The following is a 21,164-nucleotide window of genomic DNA, read 5'->3' as shown; positions in this document are numbered from 1 at the left end:
GGTCCAGTCTCACAAAATACTCCAGCCAAGACATAATTATCCTGATTTTTTTAAGGTTTCCCCCAAAGATGCCAATGCCCTGAGACAACAGAAAGCAGTCTAGAAAAAATAACACCCACATTACCAAAAGATAGGTTATGGATGTTTGATATCATTTAAGAGGCATTGGTTACATTGGTAATGGTCAGAAAAAAAACTGAACAGAGGAGATTAGATTCAGGGATCTCATTCTGAAAAGAAAAAGAGGAAATATAGAAATGATAGGATAAAAAGGTAGATTATTGAATCTACTTTTAAACTAAAACAGCAACTACTAGTCTTAAATTTTTTATATTGGTATGGATTTTTGTATATTGATATAAATTTAAGGTTATTTTTGTTATTCTGTATATATGTTTCTACTCTTGTTTAAGATATTTTTGAATATTGATACTAATTTAAGGGGGTTTTGTTTTACTGTATATATGTTTCTACTCCTATTTAAGATATTTTGTATGTTGATACAAATTTAAGGTTATTTTTGTTAGAACATACTGTACCTACATTTCTATTCTTGTTTAAGGTATTGTACATAATGCAGCTTATTTAACAATGTAATGTAAATTTCTAGTCCTTGAAAGTTATTATTACAAACTATTTAGGATAATAAAGAAATGCAGGTTAGTAGTTAGTCACCTATTACAATCAAACTTGTAGTCATGTCAGGTATGTTTTCAAGGTCAAACAGAGATATGTTTTAGATAGATAGGTGGTCTTCAAACAGTTCAGAAATCTACATAATATGGCATTTAAGATGTTTTAATAACATAATGCTTTTCATGATAATGAGACATCTGCTCCCGGCAGCACCAATCTACTTCAGAGAAGATGATGGGCATCAAAGAACTTCCATATGGAGTTTGTTTCCTTTAAGCAAAAGGTAGCTATTTGGGCAAAGAAACTGCCCTTGCCTCAATTGCTGACAGTATATTGTCCAAACTGGACCAGCAGGATGCAAAAAACTAAAAATTAAAAAAAAAAACAACTGCCCAACTTTGCCAAGACAAGGTAGGACAGTCCTTCAAAATTCAAAATTTCCTGCTTCTCAAAAATGTTTGTCAGCTATTCTAGGCCTGCAGGCCAAAGTTGGATCCCCCAGAGTTACAGAAGAACTTTGGATGACTTTCCAGGCAGCCAGCTATTTCTGTCATCTCTTCATTTTGGAAGTCACTTGCTCTGCACTTTCTGTTTACTCAGGTAATATTTTATCCTTCTCAGGACTCTGATGGGGTTGAAGACTAGATAGTTACAATTATAGTTCTCCCTAATCATAATAGAGAGTAAATTAGGTACAAAACTCTGGACTCTTCAGGAGAGGGCAGCTGATAGAGTATTTTCTCTATTTTGCCAAATATAAATGGACTGGATATTGTAACTGTAATTCTTATGTGATAACTGTGTTTGTTGTATATAATTTTAGTATGTTAAAGTTAAAAACCTTCCTTTTTAATTAGACAAAAAGGAGGAAATTACATGGAATAAACCTTCTGTACACTGTGAAGACATGTTGTTCTCATTATTGATAAAAAGCTAATTGGCCAATGGCTAGGCAGGATTTTTGGGGCAGAGAGAATGCTGGGGGAAAAAAAGGGTGGAGATGCCATGAGATGCAGAGTGAGTAGGATGGGAAATACATACATGAAGGAAATGAGCCTCAGGACAGCACATAGATTAATAAAAATGGGCTAATTTAAGTTGTAAGAGTTAGTAACAAGTCTAAGCTATCGATCCAGCATTTATTAATTAATATTAAGTCTCCTTGTGGCTATCTGGGGAGTGGCTGGCAGGACAGAACAGTCTGCCAACAGATCTGGTGTCCAATTAGAGAGCTATTACTACTGCCAAGATATGCCTATCACTACTGCAGCCTTAAGGTTAGTTAAGCATGCTGGTCTTGTTGTGGTTCACAGGTACCATAGCTGGGTAGGACTGTTGGTTCCTTCCCTTCTTTGGAAGCTGGCATGGTGCCTTCTGGTACCATGGAAGTTAGTCCTCAGAAAGGAGGCCTTCAGGTCACTTCCACTTCAGGGCCCTGTTGGCCCTGTGTCTGAGGTGCATGGAATCTTCAGCAGTAGGGACTTACCTTCCACCTCTGGAGGCACCCAAAGACAATGACAAAAGGCTATAATGTTTTGGGAGTCTCCTGGACAACCCTGACCAACAACTCAAAAGAGGACATCTCAAGACAAATGTCACATGTTCTCTCTATTCTGAGGCTCCTGGCTCAAAATCTTTTTGAGTATATATCCCAGAGCAATTGCAGAAACCTGGAAAGTAAAAGGAGACCATTGCTGGGGTGGAGGGGGGTGGGGCAACAGAGAAGGGAATAGCAGGATACAAGTGATTGGATGGACAAACAAAGCTCTAATTAGGAAAGCAGAGAGACAAATACAGAAGAAGAAGAGAAGAGGGTAAAATAACAATAAAAATGTCTGAAAAGCCATAAGGAATCATACTATAACTATCTACCAAAAAATTAACACAAGTAAGTCTTGTGTGAATATATGGATGGATGGATGGATGGATGGATGGATGGATGGATGGATGGATGGGTGGATGGACAGATGGAAGGACGGACGGACAGACAGACAGAATTTAAATGAATTTTTCCCGTTTGGGCTGGCAATGCTACTACCAAGAGCCAAAGACAATCAACAGGAACCCCAACATCAGGCATGAGTTACATATAATTTTTAAAAGATCATTTTACTTTTTTTTTTTTTTTAAAAAAAAAAAAGAAGTTGGTCAGATATCAAAGCATGTGCCAACGAGGCCGAGAGTCAGTCTTTTGGCAGGCTAAAGATCCAAATTAAATAAAAACGCTGAGGCAAGAGATCTCTAGAAGGAATTAGAAAATCTCAGGGGTAATGCTGTTTGTCTAGATAACCTGGCAAGAGCAAAGAGAGACGTGAGGGCATCTGGTCTGATTTGAACCTTTCTCTACGGTCACCCACACACACACACCCGAGTTCTAGTGATTTGGGTTTTTACCTTCTATCTGCATTTTGGCAGCGTGTGTTCAGATGTATCCACATGAGGTAACTGAAGACACTGCGTTCTCTGAGAATTTAACCCAAGCAAAGCAGACACAGTTACAAGGTATCTCTCAAAACCCGAAGTGCCCTGACTAAGCCTGGTCTCACTGCCCCCTTGGAGTTCGCCTCATGAACTTGTCTACCACTGTGGCTCATAGCTGGGGCACTGTACAAATGTAAGGCGGCTCATAGCTGGGACACTGTACAAATGTAAGGCAGCTCATAGCTGGGACACTGTACAAATGTAAGGCCCATAACGAATGGCCTATCTCACATGACGGCAGGTAACTCAGCAGCCTGAACTCCAAATCAAGGCCCACGCCCACCCCTTGATTTGTGCTTTCATATTAATATTAATGGACTATACATGGGATCGGACAAGAGCTTGATATCTTTTTTAGTTTCAAAATGCTGCTGTAACAAATTGTCCCCACTTGGTGACTTACAACAGCACACATTTGCTAGCTGGGTTTTGGAGTTCAGAAGTCTGGCAGAGATCTCAGCACATGAAACTCCACGTGTTGGGAACACTATGCTTCTAAAGACTGTACAGGAAAATCTATCCTGAGCCCTTTCTAGATCCTGGAAACTACCCACAATTCTTGGCTAGTGGCCACTTCCTAATTTTCCTTGAACGATTAGTGGAGTCTTCCTCATGATGTGTCCCTCTAACTCTGCGTCCATCCCCACATCCCGACTCCCCTCTGCATTGCTTATAAAGACTCCTGTGATTACACTGTGCTCATCCAGATACAAGAGCATTTCCTCATCTTGGTGTCTGTAATCTATTCTCCTCTGTGAGGACCCTTTAATCGTGTTAGGTAACATAGTCACAGGCTCTAAGGATTGGGACATAAACATATTATGGAGGAGGTAGAACTGAAGGGACATTCTGCCTACCAAAAGGACCCTCCATGCCAGCTGTGGTGGCTCTTCCTGTAATCCCAGTGTAGGGGAGATGGAGGCAAGGGATTTGGGAGTTCAAAGTCAACCTTGACTACACAGTGAGTTCTAGGCCAGCCTCAACAATGTGAGATCATGTCTTTACAAAAGACCTTCCAAAAATTGATCTAAAGAAGTTGCAGAGAAAAAAAAAAAGTCAGGGGTGGGGGCACATGCCTTTAATCCCAGCAGTCAGGAGGCAGAGGCAGGTGGATCTTTGTGAGTTTGAGACCAGCCTGGTCTACAGAGCTAGATCCAAGACAGCCAGTGAGAGGACCAAGCAGATGCCATAACAGACTACTCAGTCTTCTCTCAAAGATCAGGCCTCAATTTCAGTTTCCTGAGACTGAGAAAGCAGTTTCTGGGAGGGCCATGAACAAAAGATAATTAATCACTGATGTCTCTGTCAGCAGGGACAAGGAGATGGGACACACCAAGCCTGGGCCACTGAGCCAGCCCCCACAGTCAGTTCATGCTAGGCCAACCAGCCTCTACAGCAGCTCAAGGACAAAGCCTGGGACTTGTCCAGGCCTGTCCCAAAATTAATTAACTTTAGCCCTGACAAACCCCCAACTAACCCTAGCCAATTAAAAGTTACTAACATGATCACCACTTGCATAAACCAATTTTGAGTCTGTTCCTATATAGTCTGTAGATCCCAAGACTCTCCCCTTGCTTTATCCCCTATAAAAACCCTGCCCCATGGCTACTCAGGGTCTCTCCTGCTCTACTGCTTCGTCAGATGGACGGAGAGGCCCGAGATAACTCAAAATAAAAAAGACTCTTTGCTTTTGAATCTGATTTGGTCTTTTGGTGGTCTTTGGGGGTCGGGACTCTGGGCACAACAGCCAGGACTATTATATAGATAAACCTTGTTTCAGAAAAAAAAAAAAAGACAATAAATCCCTTTATCTACCCTAGGGCTACATCCTCATACTGTTGATGTTTACAATGGTGGTGGAAAGGTGAAGAAAGGTAAGGAAAGCATGGTGTGCCTCTGGGTGAGTAAAATGGGAAAGGACTTAAGTAATTTAACTGGTCATTTAATTTAGGGGTTGGAGAGATGGCTCACCAATTAAGAGCTGCTCTTGTAGAGGACCTGACTTCTGCTCCTAGCACCACACAGAAGCTTACAACAATCTGTAACTCCAGGGATATGGTGCCTTCTTCTGGCCTCCTTAAGCACCAGGCACATATGCAAGGAAAAACACTCATACATGTAAAATAAAAACAAATAAATCTTAAAAATAAAAACATTTAAATTAAATTAAAACAAGTCTAAAACAGCAGCTTTCAACCTGTGGGTCTCAACCCCTTTGGGATTCAAATGAACCTTTCATAGGGGTCACCTAAGACCATCCTGCATGTCAGGTATTTACATTATGAGTCATAACAGTAGTAAAATTAGTTATAAAGTAGCAACGAGAATTTTATGGTTGAGGGTCACCACAACATGGGGAACTGTATTAAAAGGTGGAAGCATTAGAAAAGTTGAGAACCACTGGTCTAAAATACAAACATTGTCAGATTTTTTTTTTAATGACTTTGAAGAAATTTTGTTATTGGAGTTGTTTAGGGGGCAGGGTAGAGGGAGTTGTTTTGGTGTAATTTGGTTCTTTTTTTTTTTTTTCTTTTATTTTCAGAGACAGAGTTTCATTATGTTGCCTAGGATGGCTTCAAAATGATGAACTCAGTTGATGCTCCTGTCTCCATCTCTCACCAGCTGAGACTACAGATGCACAACACTGTACACTGTTTGGAAGTTTCACGTATCCTGAAAGGATACACTCCCACTGGGATATGTCTGTGTTCCTTTGCTGACATGAGTTCTGGTCGATGAAGTTGAAAAGACTCCCTTAAATGGGCAAGAAAGACAGACAGAATCTGGCCAAAGAACAATGGGGAACACTGATAGAATTTGCAATTATGTAACATGTGGTCACCATGAACCCACACACAGACACATGAACACCGCCATTCTCTTGAAATGACTGATTTGCTATGTAAGCAAAAAGAGGACAAAAAGTGTTTTTCCCATGCAAATTGTAATGTCCTCACCTCAAGGAAGACCCAGGCCTTCTCAAATCAAAGTCTTCAGTTATTTAAACACTTGGATTGTTGTATTTATTGATTGTAAAGGTTCATCTGACCAGTTTTCTACTTCAAGCATTTTTTTTTTCCAAACATTTAAAATGTGCATCTTGAGGTAGAGTGCTTGCCTAGGCTTGATCTCCAGTACTGGTAAAAGTTAAAAATCTTGATCTTGCCTATTTCAAATCAAGGAGGCAATTTAGGCAAAGCTCTAATGTAGCAAGCATATAAATGAATCTTGATGATTCCACTTACAGATCCTATTTTGTAGAATATATTTCCTTAATGCTTTGCTTCTGAAAAATATACTTTGAAATTATATATGCATCACTACTTTGAGCTCAGTTACCTGATTTGAAGATGTGCCACAGGAAACAAAGGTAATTATCAAAGTGCTTAGATTAGAAAGTCTTAGGGAGATAAGATGGGCAGTGTAAAGATGTTTTGAGTGTTATAAAAATTTTCATCTCATGGGGCTAAAGAGATGGGTCAGTAGTTAGAGCACTGACTATCTATATAATGGATAACTTTATTTAAATTAGTAATGGGAAAAGGGGCCAAGAAAAGCATGGTTAGCGCTGTGTAACCATGTTTTTCCTTCATAGGGCAAAAATGATCCAGAAGTATATTCAAAACGAGCATTAATCAACATAAAGCAATTGCACAATATGGAAGCCCCAGCATTTCTTAATTGATAGAGTAGCTTCATAATCACATAACCTTAGAGCTAGTAATGTAACCCACAAATACCTGCCTGGAACTAGAGTTGAGGAAAAAATGGTAGAAAGAGCTCTCTTGGGTCCTGCCCAGTGGTTAAGATTATATACTGCTCTTCAAGAGGAATGGAATGTAATCTCACACACACACACACACACACACACACACACACACAATTAAAGAACATTTGAAACTTAAAAAAAAAAGAACGCTCTCAGATGTTTTGATTGTTATAAAAATTTTCATCTCATGGGGCTGGAGAGATGGCTCAGTGTTTAGAGCACTGACTGCTCTTCCAGAGAAACCGGGATCCATTCCTAACACCACATAGCAGCTCACAACTGTCTGTAACTCCAAGATCTGACACCCTCATGTAGCTGGAGAATTTCTCTCCAGCTCCCACCAAGTCCCGCCAGTCCCAGAGCCCACTTATAAAATAAACACACAGACTCTTACATTATTTAAACTGCTTGGCCATTGGCTCAGGCCTATCATTGTCTAGCTCTTACTCTTATATTTAGCCCATTTCTATTAATCTATACTTTGCCATGTGGCTCATGGCTTATTGGTACCTTACATCTTCCTTGTCCTGGCGGCAGCTGTAGGCAGTGTGTCCCTCTGCCTTCCTGTTTCCTCCATTCTCTTCTCTGTTAGTCCTGCCTATACTTCTTGTCTGGCTACTGGCCAATCAGTGTTTATTTATACAGAGCAATATCCACAGCACCCTCACACAGACATAGTGCAGGCAAAGCACCAATGCAAATAAAATTTTAAAAAATTATTAAAAATTTTTTCATCTCTTAAGCATATGTTAAATATTCAAGTCTTCTAAAAAAATAGATGGTTTTGATTTCTTGAGGAAGAATGGGGACTTACAATAACAGTTGATTTTTCAAAACAAAACAAACCCACTGAAATTCATGTAAAACCTCCCTGTATAGAAAATAATTCTAGCCAACACAGAGATAAGAAGCCATATGTACAGACATATGATATTTTCAAACAAGGTTAGCCTATTCCTACATATATTAAGAGCTTGAATGTAAGTTGAAGAATATTAAATAGGGCTACTGCCTAAAGTATATCCAAGTGCATCCCCAAGACCTGAAATTTAGTATTCATTTAGTCATGTTAACCTTTTTTTCATTAATGCAAGCACAATAAAGTATTATGTTATTGATCACTGTGAATTATTAAAATATCCCTAATGTACTGGTTTTTACATTTTTAGAAAGTAATCCATTTTTACTATAACATATCAAATAATAGATAGATGGAAATAAAAGATTAACAATTTCTGTATTCTTTCTCAACTTTATTGCTCAATACCCTACCAACTTCCCAAATTAATTAACTGATTAGTAAACCAAGCATTTTCTAAACTCTGGATACAGCAATAAGCACAACAAAATCTCTGTCCTTGGGGACAAATATTCTGTGAGAACCAAAAGAGTAAGCAATAAATAAAAAATGAAGAAAGGGGGGTGCTGGAGAGATGACTCAGGTTTAGAGTACTTCCAGCTCTTCTAGAAGACCAGAATCTGGTTCCCAGCACATGTCAAGTGGCTCATATAAATCCAGCTCCTATGGCCTCCATGGGCACCCTCACACACATGGCAGAAATTCACTAAAGCATACACACAGACACACTAATAAAAATATAAAAAAAAAAATAGGAAGCTGGAGTGATGGCTCAGTGGTTAAGTAAGTGCATTTGTTGTTCTTGCAGAAGACCCAAGTTTGGTTCCCACTACCTACATGATGGCTCACTACCATCTATGACTCCAATTCCAGGGGATATGTTATTCTTCTCTGACCTCCTTTGCTACCAGGCATACACCACACACATATATCTAGGCAAAACATTTATACATATAAAAGAAAAGTAAGTATTTTAAAAATAAATAAAAATAACTTTTTTTTAAAGATGAAAAGACAGCCAGGTAATAGTGGCACAGACCTTTAATCCCAGCACTCAGGAGGCAGAGGCAGCCAGATCTCTGAATTCAAGGCCAGCCTGGTCTACAGAGTGAGTTCCACAACAGCCAGGACTACATAGAGAGACCCTGTCTCGAGAAAAAAAAAGACAGATAAGGGATCCAGGAAGTCCTAAGAGGTAACATTTGAGCAAAGACATGAATAAAGTGGGAAAAAAAAGCTAAGCAGAAGAAAAGGTATTCTAAACATAAGAAACAACAACAAAAATTCAGAAGCCAGTACACAAGAAGCAAAGTGAACAAGGAGCCGTCTTTTTATCCCTTTATTAAAACTCTGCATTTACCCTGTGTAGTTGGAACTACCTACTAGATACAGTTAAATTCATTCATTCTACTGTAGCTAGAGTTTTCCTGCCTGGCCCACAGTCAGGACAAATCTCTCTCACCTGCCAGTCCCACAACCTCAGACCCAACCAAGTAAACACAGAGACTTATATTGGTTACAAACTGTATGGCCGTGGCAGGCTTCTTGCTAACTGTTCTTACAGCTTAAATTAATCCATTTCCATAAATCTATACCTTGCCACATGGCTCATGGCTTACCAGCATCTTCACATGCTGTTTGTCATCATGGTGGCTGGCAGTGTCTCTCTGACTCAGCCTTCCACTTCCCAGCTTTATTCTCCTCCTCCCCCCTTGTCCCGCCTATACTTCCTGCCTAGCCAATGGCCAATCAGTGTTTTATTTATTGACCAATCAGCAACACATTTGCCATACAGAACATCCCACAGCATTCTACTTATTTTAGATTTCTAGGGATTTTCAAAGCATTAACTTTTGTGAGTGATTTCCATGGTTCCAAATTCAAGAATGCAGAGCAGTATTCGAAAAGTCTTTTTTTCTGGAGCTGGACATAGTGAGTTACAAGATAGCCAGAGCTACGCAGAGAAACTCCATCTTAACAAAAAAGTTTGGTTCTGTTCTTGTTTCCTCCAACCTACTATTTCCTTCATAGATAACTATGAATCTCCTAGCAGTTCATGGTAATCCTTGGCTACACAGTAAGTTCAAGGCCAAGATACATGAGACCTTGTCAGGAAGGGAGGGAGGGAGGGAGGAAGGGAGGGAGGGAGGGAGGATAAGAAAGAAGAGAGAGAATGAGAAGGAGGGGGACAGACAGAGGAAGAAAGGGAGGGAGAGAGGAAAGAAGAAAAGAGGAGAGAAAGTGAGAGTGGATGTGTAAGAGAGTGTGCATGCTGGTAAGAATGTGGAGAGACTGGAAACCTTGTAATTTACTGTAGAAATATAAAATGGTACAGCCACTGTGAAAAACAGTGTATCACTTTTAAGTACAATTATTATATGATCCAGCAGTATTTTGTGGTATTTGCCCAAAGGAATTCAAGGTGGAGACTCAAATGGGTAGTCATACATCTGTGATCACAGCAGCATCATTCATTCCCAATAGCCAAGAGGTGGAAGCAACCCAAATGTCCACCACCAATGAATGGTTAAACAAGTGTGATACATACATACATACATACATACATACATACATACATACATACATGGATATTATCCAGCCCTAAAAAGAAGACTATTCTTACACATGCCCCAACCTTGATGAACTATAAAGACATCTGCTATGGGAAAGAAATCGGTTATTAACCAGGTGCTGTGGCGCACACTTGTGATCCCAGCACTCTCAAGGCTGAGGCAGGATACACAGTTCTATGCCAGTATGAACTATATAACTAGATTCAGTCTCAAAAGCACAAAACATGAACTTAAAAAAAGAAGGGTATGCTGTGAGATGGCTCAGTGAGTCAAGCTGCTTGCTCACCTGTTGGGTTTTTGTTTTTTTTTACTTTTTTTTTTTTGAGGGGCCAGCCACCCTGCTTCCAAATAAATCCACACACGGAGGTTTATTATTACTTATGAATGCGTAGCCTTAGCTTGGCTTAGTTTCTTGCCAGTTTTTCTTAATTTATCTCATCTACCTTTTGCCTCTGGGATTTTCCCATTCTCTTACTTCCGTATATCTTACTCTGACTTTTATTTACTCTTACTTTTATTACTTAAATGTAATAAAAAATTAAAAGAAACAGCAGTTAGTTACAAAAAGGCAAATAGAGTATGACTTGTATGAAGGACCTAAAGTAGTCAAGTGCACAAAAACAGAAAGAATGGTGACTGTCTGGGGCTGGAGAGAGGGCCACGGGAAACACCATGATTTAACCATTATTCAGACAGAGGAAATTATATTTTAATTTAATTTTAATTATAATTTTATTTTATTTTTATATTTAGGAATATATCATATACATACATGAATTTGAAAAAGACGGAGTATGTAGGAGGGTTCAGGGGAAGGAAATGAGAGAGGAAAACTATGTAATTTTAATCTAAAAAAATGTTAAAAAATCTGTAACAGCCATTCATCTGATTTGTTCAAAGTTACCAAAAACAGGTAGCTGAATAGATTTTAAAGAATATTCAGACACTTTTTAGTCCAAAATTATGGTACATTATAATCTCTTGATTCTTCCAATTGTAGAGGTGGAAGAAAGCCAAGTGCAGTGGCAAGTGCCTTTAATCCCAGCACTTGGAAGGCAGAGGCAAGAGATCTCAGTGAGTTGGAGGCCAGCCTGGGCTACATAATTGCAAAGCATTTGAATGCTCATTTCGTTATGCCAGTACTTCCAATCAGGTCTTCTTTCTGAGGAAGGATTAACTGTCTTTAAACACCCTTTTCTGGTGGTCTGGTGGCACAGACCTGTGATCCCAGCAACTTGGAAGGCTGACACAGGGCAACTCACCCTGTCTGTAATAAAAGTGAAAAGAGGGTTGGCTTTGTAGCTCTGTGGTCGAACCCCTGTCTGGCACGTTCAAGGTGCAAGGCTCAGTCAGCAATGGCGGAAAAAGACGAAACATTATCTTCACCGCTAGTGACACTAACAATGCCGGGTGTGTGTGTGTGTGTGTGTGTGTGTGCGCGCGCGCGTGCGTGCGTGCGTGTGTGTGTGTGTGTGTGTGGTCGTCTTCTGCGAGCTCTCTTCTCATTTCCCCGCCCGCCAGCCTGTGACCAGAGCGCCTGTCACTGTCTTCCGCTACTGGTTACCAATAAAGTTATTACAAAGTGACCTTGAGCGGCTTTCCCCCGCCTTCTGCATCCGGGTGCTGCGGCGGGGATAAGAGCCGTACCGCGCCTGCGCGCCCAGCCCCACTGCTTCGACCTCTGCCGCCGCTGTCGCCGCCGCCGCCTCGGGAGGTAAGCGGAGGTAAGCGGAGGGCGCAGGGCCGGGGCGGAGCGGAGCGGGCCGCTGGGCCCCATCCACCGGGCTTGCACCTCCCGGGCACGCGGCCACGCCGGCGGCCTGCGCGGGGGCCCTCGGGGGCCCGGGGTGGGAAGGGCAGGCCCCTGGGGGACACTTGACCTTAAGCCTCTTTTCACTCCGCAGAGAGGAAGCGGGAGAGGAGCCCACGTCGCCTGTCACCCACATCCACGCCGCGCCGCCGGGAGGAAAGATGTTCGCCTGCGCCAAGCTCGCCCGCACCCCCGCTCTGGTGCGTAACCCAGGCCGCGGCCCAGCGGACACGCTGAGGGACCGGCTCTCCTTCACCCTTGCCCCGATGTCCTCCCTCCCTCCCTCCCAACCCTGCGGCCCGCAGAGCGGCCCCCGCCGTGCGTCCCCCGAGGCCCGCCCGGCCCGCTCGGCCTAGGTCACTGCCTCCTTCCTCCCGGAGCGCGCCCCTCCCCCACCGCCGGGTCCCTGGGGAGTTGGGGTCGACGCGAAGGTCGGGGTACTGGGGGAGTTAGGAGGGTGCCGCTGAGGCCTAGTTGCCTCTGCAGCGCTTGCCATGCGTGTCTGTAGGTCAAACTTGGCCGCTGCAGAGGGAGGGACTTTGCTTCCCTGTGTGGGCGGAGAAAGGTGGTGGGGGAGCCCTGAGGCTTTCTTTTGAGAGACTTTAAGTGAAACTCTGAGTCTATAAAGGATTTGTCCTAGGGGATCAGGTCCTGGTTCTGAAGGGATTTTTCTGTGACCTTAGTGTCCGTGGACACTCAAGGGCAGAGAGGCTAGAATGCAAGATGTCCTTATAGTGAGAGCATTTCACCGAGTGTTAAGCTGCCATCCAACTGCTTAAACTCCGTAGTAAATTTCTGATTAATGGGCATTTGAGAATATTTTGGAAATAGTGGGAGCTCAATTAACTGCTGAACTATTTTAAATGACAGCATTCATAGTGACACTCCTAATATTGTTGGCCCACATAAACTTACTTGTCTTACAGCGTTACACTTACTGAAACTTCCACATCACCACCCAGTCACTTTTTAACTAATTGTTCTTAGGATTTTAATTCACAAATAGATTAGGTAGCAGGTTTTACAATTCATTGTTGGGTTGGCTTTGTGTATTCAAAAGGACCAAACAGCCAAGATAATTGTGTAGATGAATAAAAATCTCTGCTCGTTTCCCCTTCTGCTTTCTCCTTTAGAATTTACGGTTGCAAGAAGACTCACCTGTATTCTTTATACTTGAATTTTTTCCTTTCCTTCCACTAATAGATCCGAGCTGGATCCAGAGTTGCATATAGACCAATTTCTGCATCAGTGTTATCTCGGCCCGAGACTAGGACTGGAGAGGTAAGTACTGATAATAGAAATTTACAAGTTTATGTTAGAGTGGAGGGTGAATATAATGAATGAACGGCTCCAGGGTAGTCTCTTTCCACTTCTATTAAACAATATGTAGAATGTAAGCCACTGAGGGGAACTCTGGTGGCCAAGACAGCCTCCTGAATTAGCAAATAAATATTTTAGTCTGCATTTATATTTAAGTCTGTAGTTTTGAGTTATCTGTATTTAAGATTAAAATAGTCATGACTATCAAAAAGAGCCTGCTCTGTTGAAAAATATACTCACATATTCTGTTTTATAATTGTTAACAACCCTAGAAGGTATAGATTGTTAATTATCTTACACAAGATAAGCATTATTCCAAGTTCTTGGTTTTCTTTTTCATTGTGCCATGCAATTATTCATTCATACCAAGCTACAATATAAAGAAGTTACCGTTTCGGCAGTACAGTAGTTAAAATAGATGTGATTACTGAATTGACCTTTGCCTTGTTTCCTGTTCCCAGGGTTCTACGGTGTTTAATGGGGCCCAAAATGGTATGTGTCAGCTGATCCGAAGGGAGTTTCAGACCAGTGTAATCAGCAGAGACATTGATACTGCTGCCAAATTCATTGGTGCGGGTGCTGCCACAGTAGGAGTTGCTGGTTCTGGTGCTGGTATTGGAACAGTCTTTGGCAGCCTTATCATTGGTTATGCCAGGTAATCACTTCTGCCCCAGAGTAAGTTAAAGAAACCATGGGGAGCTGTAATTGGAAATAGGAAAGTAGTGAAATAATAGTAACTCCTTTGAAGTGTCTGTTGTGTGTCTTGCACTATATTTTGTGATGTGTGCAGTAGTCATTTAAAAGAGGTGAGAAGGTTGGGGCACAAGCCTGTAACCCCAACCAGCCAGGAGAGGCAAAAGGATCACAAGTTTGAGGCCAGTCTCAAGAATCCAGGACCCCTCAAAAAGGGTGTAAACTAAGCATTTATATTTGCATGCAAAGATGGCTCCCTAACTTTATGCCACATGATTAGGGGTGGGGGAACAAAAAAAAAGATTTTGAGGGACAGAAGCAAAGTAGTGGAGGGCAATAGCACCTCCATAGAACTTTGTAGCTTTCAAAGATCCTCATACTGGTTATCTGATTCTTTATCATTTACCAAATGCTGATGTTAATATTTAAAAGTAACAGTCACCTGTGTTGTGTTGTGTCTCTTCTAGAAACCCTTCGCTGAAGCAGCAGCTGTTCTCATACGCTATCCTGGGATTTGCCTTGTCTGAAGCTATGGGTCTCTTTTGTTTGATGGTTGCTTTCTTGATCTTGTTTGCCATGTAACAGAAATTACTGCCTGAAATGTTGGCATTCATAGTAATTACGGATGTAATTCTGTGTATCTGACTGTGACTCCAAAAACTGTAGTGCTGGTGTCATGGAAATGTACGTTATTTCCAAAGTCATTTCATTAAAGATGAAAACTTTAATTTTTGCTGTGATTTATCTGATTTTGGGTCATCATAAAGATGATACGTTGAGGCAGATGGTTGTCCAGGTCAGAGGAAGGTAAAGCAGTTACCCTGGTTTTGTAAAAGTGCTGCATGTGATTTTTATGGGAATTCTCTTATGTAGTGTTCTGCAGAATGTAATTTATGGGGTTTTTGTTTCTTAATGTAAAGGAGAAATATTTTAGTTCTTTGAGTTTCTTTGAAATATGATTAATATCGCATCTAAATAGTTTTGTGTTTTTAAAGGTAACCATGAATTAGAAGACATAGAAACAGAATCACCTTCTAAGTGGGTGTGGCCACCCTTCCATTGCTAGATCTAAACCGCTTGGTAGCGGTTACTGGGAGGGAATGTGACTTGTTTTTTCCCAACGCCCCACATTGAGCAGTTCTGTTCCACAGTAAATAACTACATGTCTTCTGAGAAGGGACCCAGTCATACTGGCAGCTAGTTTCTTATTTAAACAAGCTCTTTTAAAAAGTAGTCCCAAAGTTGCTGAAACATTGCTGCTGCATTGTAGTGGAATTCTTAGGGATGATGGTTGAGCAAGGGTCTGCCCTGGTACTGCATGTTGCTTCTTGCTCAGACTTTTCCTAGGGAAAGGAAGAAGGTGGTGTCACCATGGAAAGACTGTTCTTGGCCTAGCAGATAAACTACTGTCGGACTGACATCCAGGTTTCTGGGTTGGGTAGAAGATAGTGGAATATGGGAGGGTGAAAGGGACAAACCAGAGTGATACATAGGTAATGAAACCCACTGCTTTGTATGCTAACCAAAAACATTTTTAAAATAAGTTTGAGGATTTTTTTTTAAGATGTGGAGAATTAGGACAAATGGGCTCTTTCACTTTAGTGCCCTCTGCCTGGGTTGGTTTCAGTTGAGAAAAGGAATCCTGAAGCATAGTGGGAAGTTTTCCCTCCGCATCACAGAGGTGCTTGTTTAAATTAACCAGTAATCTCTGGCCCTGAGACCTAGCAGTCTGCACTGGGAAATAGTTTTCTTGGGTAACTTGGTACATACTGTTGAACCACTATTGAGACATAGCCTTGCTTATAAAAACAGCAGACAAATCCCAAAGAGCAGGAGTGGGGTTGCTCTTAGTTCATTACTCATCCGGCCTATCACAACATTTGGAAAAACAATTTTTCAATCACTCAAAGGATAAAGGCAGCATTGTAGATAATACCAGCAATCCCTGATGGGTGGGAGGCTGAGGCAGGATTACCACAGGAATCGATACACAGTAATATTGAAAAAAATGCTAAGTGAGCCTGGTGGTGGTGCTGCTCTTCTTTAATCCCAGCACTCAGGAGGCAGAGGCAGGCGGATCTCTGAGTCAAGGCCAGCCTGGTCTATAGAGCTAGTTACAGGACAGCCAGGGCTACACACACAAATCCTGTCTTGAAAAGTGCCCCCCAGAAAAGAAAAATGCTAAATGAAGCAAGCCAGACACAGAAGACCACAAGTATATGATTCTGTTTTTATAAAGTAGGTGAGTTTGTAGAGACTAAGCTGATTAGAAGTTACTGGGAACTCGGGACAAGGGAAGGTGGGTGACTGCCTAGTGGTTGTAGAGTTTTATTTTGGGTAAATGGAAATGTTCTGGCACCAAATGGTTGAACAAGATTATAAATGTACTAAGTCATCAAATCGTACACTTTTTAATGGTTGACATGGTAAATTTACATGTATTTCACAATTAAGTTCTTTTACTATGTAACAAAATAGTAAAGTAACAAAACGTTTAAATCATAAGGAAATACTTAGAATAATTAATCTGTTCCAAGTTCAATTTAAATAAAGTCAGTCTTGGACAAGACTTATCATTCATGGTGGATGGTCCAAGAAGTATGGAAACATAGATGCTGGAAGAAGAGTTGCCTCTGCTGGGGGAATCCCAAGAATAAAAGATCCCTGTACAATGACTGCACAGCTTCAGTTTACTGAGCAAAAGGAGTTAAGTCTTTACAAAGGGACTTAGGACTACAGGCTGTTTTACCTAGATGGGAAAAATATTACATCAAATACTGGAGAAATATTTATTGTGTACTATTTTGCTGTTTTTTGAGACGAAGTCTCACTAGGTAACCCAAAGCTCCTGCCTTAGTTTCCCAAGTGCTGTGGTTACAGGTGTGTGCCACCACTGCAGTTAGCCCTTCTGTGGTACTGGAGGTTGAACATTTCATGCCAGGCAAGCATTTGAAAAAGCTACATCCTTAACTGTGTACCACTTTTGTAACAAGTACCGCCTCTCTTAGTTTATGAGTTTTGAAACAAATGATGAAGGGAAATACTTTTTAATAACTTAGTTTCAGAATGGAGGCTAATAGAGGTGTTACTTTCATACCAACCAAACATGAAATGAAGCATTTTCTCTGTTAAGAATACTAGGTTTATTTTAAAATTCCCAACAGGCAAGAGCACCCCAGAGCACTAGAATACCAGTTCAACTCAGAATGTTGTTCTTTGGTGTATTGCAGATTTTTAATCTTGCTTTTTTTTGGTATTGTGTAATGTATTGTATATTTCTGTAATAGAGATATTTGGGGAGGAGAGTAATTTTCAGAACTGGGAACCAAACCTGGACCTTGTGTGTGTTAGGCAGGCACTCCACTGAGTTGCACCATTGCCTTTGAATTACAGTATTTTTAATGTGTTGCTGATTAACTCAATATTAATTTGAGTATGAAATTAACTTTGAACTAATAGGAAACTTGTGTGTAGCAGTAACTCTAGATATGTATTTGATTAAAAGAAACAGGTGAATCTCATGTAAGTAGTATAAGAGGTGAGACGTTTAGAAGGAATAGGAAACATTTTCTAATGAAGAGATCACTTGAAAAACACTGCTTGTCTACATCTGATGCTAAACCTTGAATACTATGAGAACAGTCCAGAAGAAGAAAGTATATCTCCTAGTGAACAGCATAAGGGAGGACAAAACAGCCAAACACTGATGAAAGAAAAAAGTTTCCTGGAAACAGTGTAAGCTAGAGCTAAAAGGTAGGCTGGGACCAAATTATGTAAACTGGCAGGCATGTGAGTTTTTATCATGTGATCACAAACAACCATTCGAAATTTGGAGCTGTGTTTTAGAGTTGTTAAAGAGACCAATGTGGAATGGCTTGAAGTCAGTGCCGATGATTACTAGTGGATTTCCTAGTGGTAAAAAGGATGTTGTGTGACAAGACTTTTCCAGGAGAGATGCATACACATCTACACCCCAGATTGGGAGCCCACTACAGACCAAGGCATGGATACCACCAAAACTCCAGTTTGGTAAATCACTGTGAGTTTTATTGGGACTACTTAGAGGAATATGGGTCACTTACAGTAGCAGAAATGACTCACAGACAGCTGCATCACCAAAGCCCACCCCAGCACCTGTGACAGCTCACAAAGCTGGGGACCTGGTGCACACTGCAGAGTTTCGACTTGTTTACCTTCCTATTTAAGGAGCTCCCCTTCAGGATGGAGGTTTCAATCTCCTAGGAAACTGCTATACAACAGAGGGCTTACTTAGTCTAGGATGGTGGTCTTTTAATTTTAAAGACTCTTCAAAGGACTCAAGAGATGGCTTAGTGGTTGAGAGCATTTATTACAACAGTGAACTGCTGTAGAGGACCAGGGTTCTACTCCCAGCCCTGTGTGAATCCGTGGAGGTTCACAACCATCTATAACTCCAGTTCCAGGGGGATTTGAAGACCTCTTCTGACTTCTGCAGACACGGGGACACATGCAGTGCACATACACACAGGCAAAAAATTCATACATCTAAGATCTTTTTTTTTTTTAATTTTTAAGATTCTTAAAAATTTCCAAAATAGCACTGGGACTTGGCCTAGATCTCTGGAGCCAGTCAGGGAAGGGGAGGATGTCCATTCCCGTCTACTGAGTCTACTCCTTATGAGAGCCTTCACATGTACACTGCCATCACTCAGAACAAGCTACAGTAAAAATCAACTAACTTCCCAAATTATATAGCTGTTGTTTAGTAGTAATACCAGGATCTAAACTCATACCTTCCTTGATTTCAGAGCCCATGCTTTAATTTGCAATGTGACTATTTTAGGAATGGTAAGAAAATTTGATTTGGGGAAATAAAGACTTTTGATTTTTGTATAATTTTAAATATGAGATAGAATCTTACAAGTGAACTTGGTCTTGTACAGAGAATGATTTACAGTGTGCCTAAAAGCTGTGAATAGAAGTTCAGAGCAGAGCACAGGGTCTGAGTAATGGCTCAGTTAAGAATGCATTTCTCAGCCGGGCGGTGGTGGCGCACGCCTTTAATCCCAGCACTCGGGAGGCAGAGCCAGGCGGATCTCTGTGAGTTCAAGGCCAGCCTGGGCTACCAAGTGAGTTCCAGGAAAGGCGCAAAGCTACACAGAGAAACCCTGTCTCGAAAAACCAAAAAAAAAAAAAAAAAAAAAAATGCATTTCTCTTGCAGAGGACCCAGGTTCAATTCCCAGTACCTGCAATAGGCTGCACACAACTTCCTCTAACCCCACCTCCAGAGGATCCAGTGTCTTCTGGTCTCGATAGGAACTGCGCTCACATGTACAAACTCACACACATACACACAATTTCTTTCTTTTTAGGACAGGGTCTCGTTATGTAGCTCCTGGCAGGCCTGGAGCTCACTGTGTAGACCAGGCAAGCCACGAACTCACAGAGAACCAGCTGCCTTCACCTCCTAAGTGCTGGGATTAAGGCATGCCACTACTACGCCTGGTATTTTTTAATGTGCAGAGCGGCAGAACCTACCCCTGATAGGTAAGAAATTTGTAGCAAACCTAATTACCCTAGTTTTGTGAATTGCAACAGTGTTGGAATTACCCTAGTTTTGTGAATTGCAACAGTGTTGGAATTACCCTAGTTTTGTGAATTGCAACAGTGTTGGGAGTCCTGTTAACCGATATGAAGAGCAGCGAAGGTGGTCCCTGGCAAAAGAAATGACAAAAACTCAAAGGAGAAGCAGACAGAAAATGAGCACACACATTATTTAACTAAAGGACCTGGCTGGGCAGTGGTGGTGCACGCTTTTAATCCCAGTGCTCAGGAGGCAGAGGCAGGCGGATCTCTTGAGTTCAAGGCCAGCCTGGTGTATAAAGTGAGTTCCAGGACAGCCAGGGCTACATAGAGAAACCCTGTCTCAAAAAACAAACAAACAAAAGCCAGAATGACCTGTAAACAGAACAAGTGAAGAAAATGAGGGGGACAAATTGCAATAGCTCAAAAGCCCACGGCTTCAGCAAGACTGAACCATTTTAGTAAGAGCTACAAGCTGGCCGAGGAATTTAAGAGTTTCAAATCTTAAGAGTTGACATAGATGTGAGGAATGATCAAAAGTTGTGATTACAGGCTATGCAGATAGTTGAGTGGACAGCATGCTTGCTGTGTCAGCGTGAGGACCTGTCCTAGTCCACTGTCTACTGCTGTGATAAGAACCAGGACCGCCGGGCGGTGGTGGCGCACGCCTTTAATCCCAGCACTCGGGTGGCAGAGCCAGGCGGATCTCTGTGAGTTCGAGGCCGGCCTGGGCTACCAAGTGAGTTCCAGGAAAGGCACAAAGCTACACAGAGAAACGCTGTCTTGAAAAACCAAAAAAAAAAAAAGAACCAGGACCAAAAGTAACTCGAGAGGAAAGGGTTTATTTCAGCTTACAAGTGTGGTCCGTCATAAATATGCTGGGTATTTTAATAACACTTCAGGGTAGAGCCAGTGCCCAAACCAACACAAAAATAACTCAGTCGTGTTTTCATACACTATTTGTCTCATACTGCTTTTGGGGGCATTTTTAACTTTATTCATCTTTGACTTATTAGTTTCCACTTTTGTGTTTTTGTGTGGGCTTTTTGGTGTGTGTTTGTTTCTTGTTTCGTTTGTTTGTTTGTTTGTTAAGGAAAGAAAGGGTATGTAGTTGAGTGGATGGGGATGTAGGGAGAATCCGAGACTTCCGGCAGGAACCTGGATGCAGGAACTGAAGCAGAGGCAGTGGGAGAATAGTGTTTACTGGCTTGCTCTTCACAGCTTGTCCAGCTTGTTTTTTGATATAACCCAGGCCCACCTGCCCAGGGCTGATATAACCACAGTGAGACAGACCCTCCCACATCAATCTATCATCAAGAAAATGCCCTACAGACATGCTCTCGGCCAATCTGAGGGAGGCAATGCTTTAACTGACATTCTGTCTTCCTCAATGGCTCTAGCGTGTGTAAAATTGACACAAACACATAAACACACCAAAAAACCAAACCAAAGAAATTTAA

The 21,164-nt window shown here is 41.5% G+C and overlaps 1 protein-coding gene across 2 annotated transcripts; it reads left to right on the top strand.

Moving 5' to 3' along the window:
• Positions 1-11,905: 11,905 nt before the first annotated feature.
• Positions 11,906-14,869, top strand: Atp5mc3 (ATP synthase membrane subunit c locus 3). Of its 2 annotated transcripts, none has more exons than XM_059259185.1 (5): positions 11,906-12,032; positions 12,223-12,328; positions 13,332-13,409; positions 13,910-14,103; positions 14,609-14,869. In XM_059259185.1, exons 2-5 carry the CDS (start codon positions 12,290-12,292, stop codon positions 14,721-14,723), a joined length of 426 nt encoding a protein of 141 aa, XP_059115168.1. In that variant the 5' UTR covers positions 11,906-12,032; positions 12,223-12,289; the 3' UTR covers positions 14,724-14,869. The 2 variants fall into 2 exon arrangements, with proteins under 2 accessions (XP_059115168.1, XP_059115167.1); XM_059259184.1 differs by having other exon boundaries at positions 11,920-12,042.
• The last annotated feature ends 6,295 nt before the right edge of the window (positions 14,870-21,164 follow it).

This window comes from Peromyscus eremicus, chromosome 4, assembly GCF_949786415.1.
Source record: "Peromyscus eremicus chromosome 4, PerEre_H2_v1, whole genome shotgun sequence".
Taxonomy (NCBI): domain Eukaryota; kingdom Metazoa; phylum Chordata; class Mammalia; order Rodentia; family Cricetidae; genus Peromyscus; species Peromyscus eremicus.
The sequence above is the reverse complement of the archived record's forward strand: the minus strand, read 5'-3'. Positions and strand labels throughout refer to the sequence as shown.

Bases quoted from the DNA above. Each gene is read 5' to 3' on its own strand.
- Atp5mc3 (XM_059259185.1), top strand. From the start codon at position 12,290: ATGTTCGCCTGCGCCAAGCTCGCCCGCACCCCCGCTCTG. The intron at 13,410-13,909 runs GTAAGTACTGAT...TCCTGTTCCCAG, and splicing joins CCGAGACTAGGACTGGAGAG to GGTTCTACGGTGTTTAATGG. The intron at 14,104-14,608 runs GTAATCACTTCT...TGTCTCTTCTAG, and splicing joins CTTATCATTGGTTATGCCAG to AAACCCTTCGCTGAAGCAGC.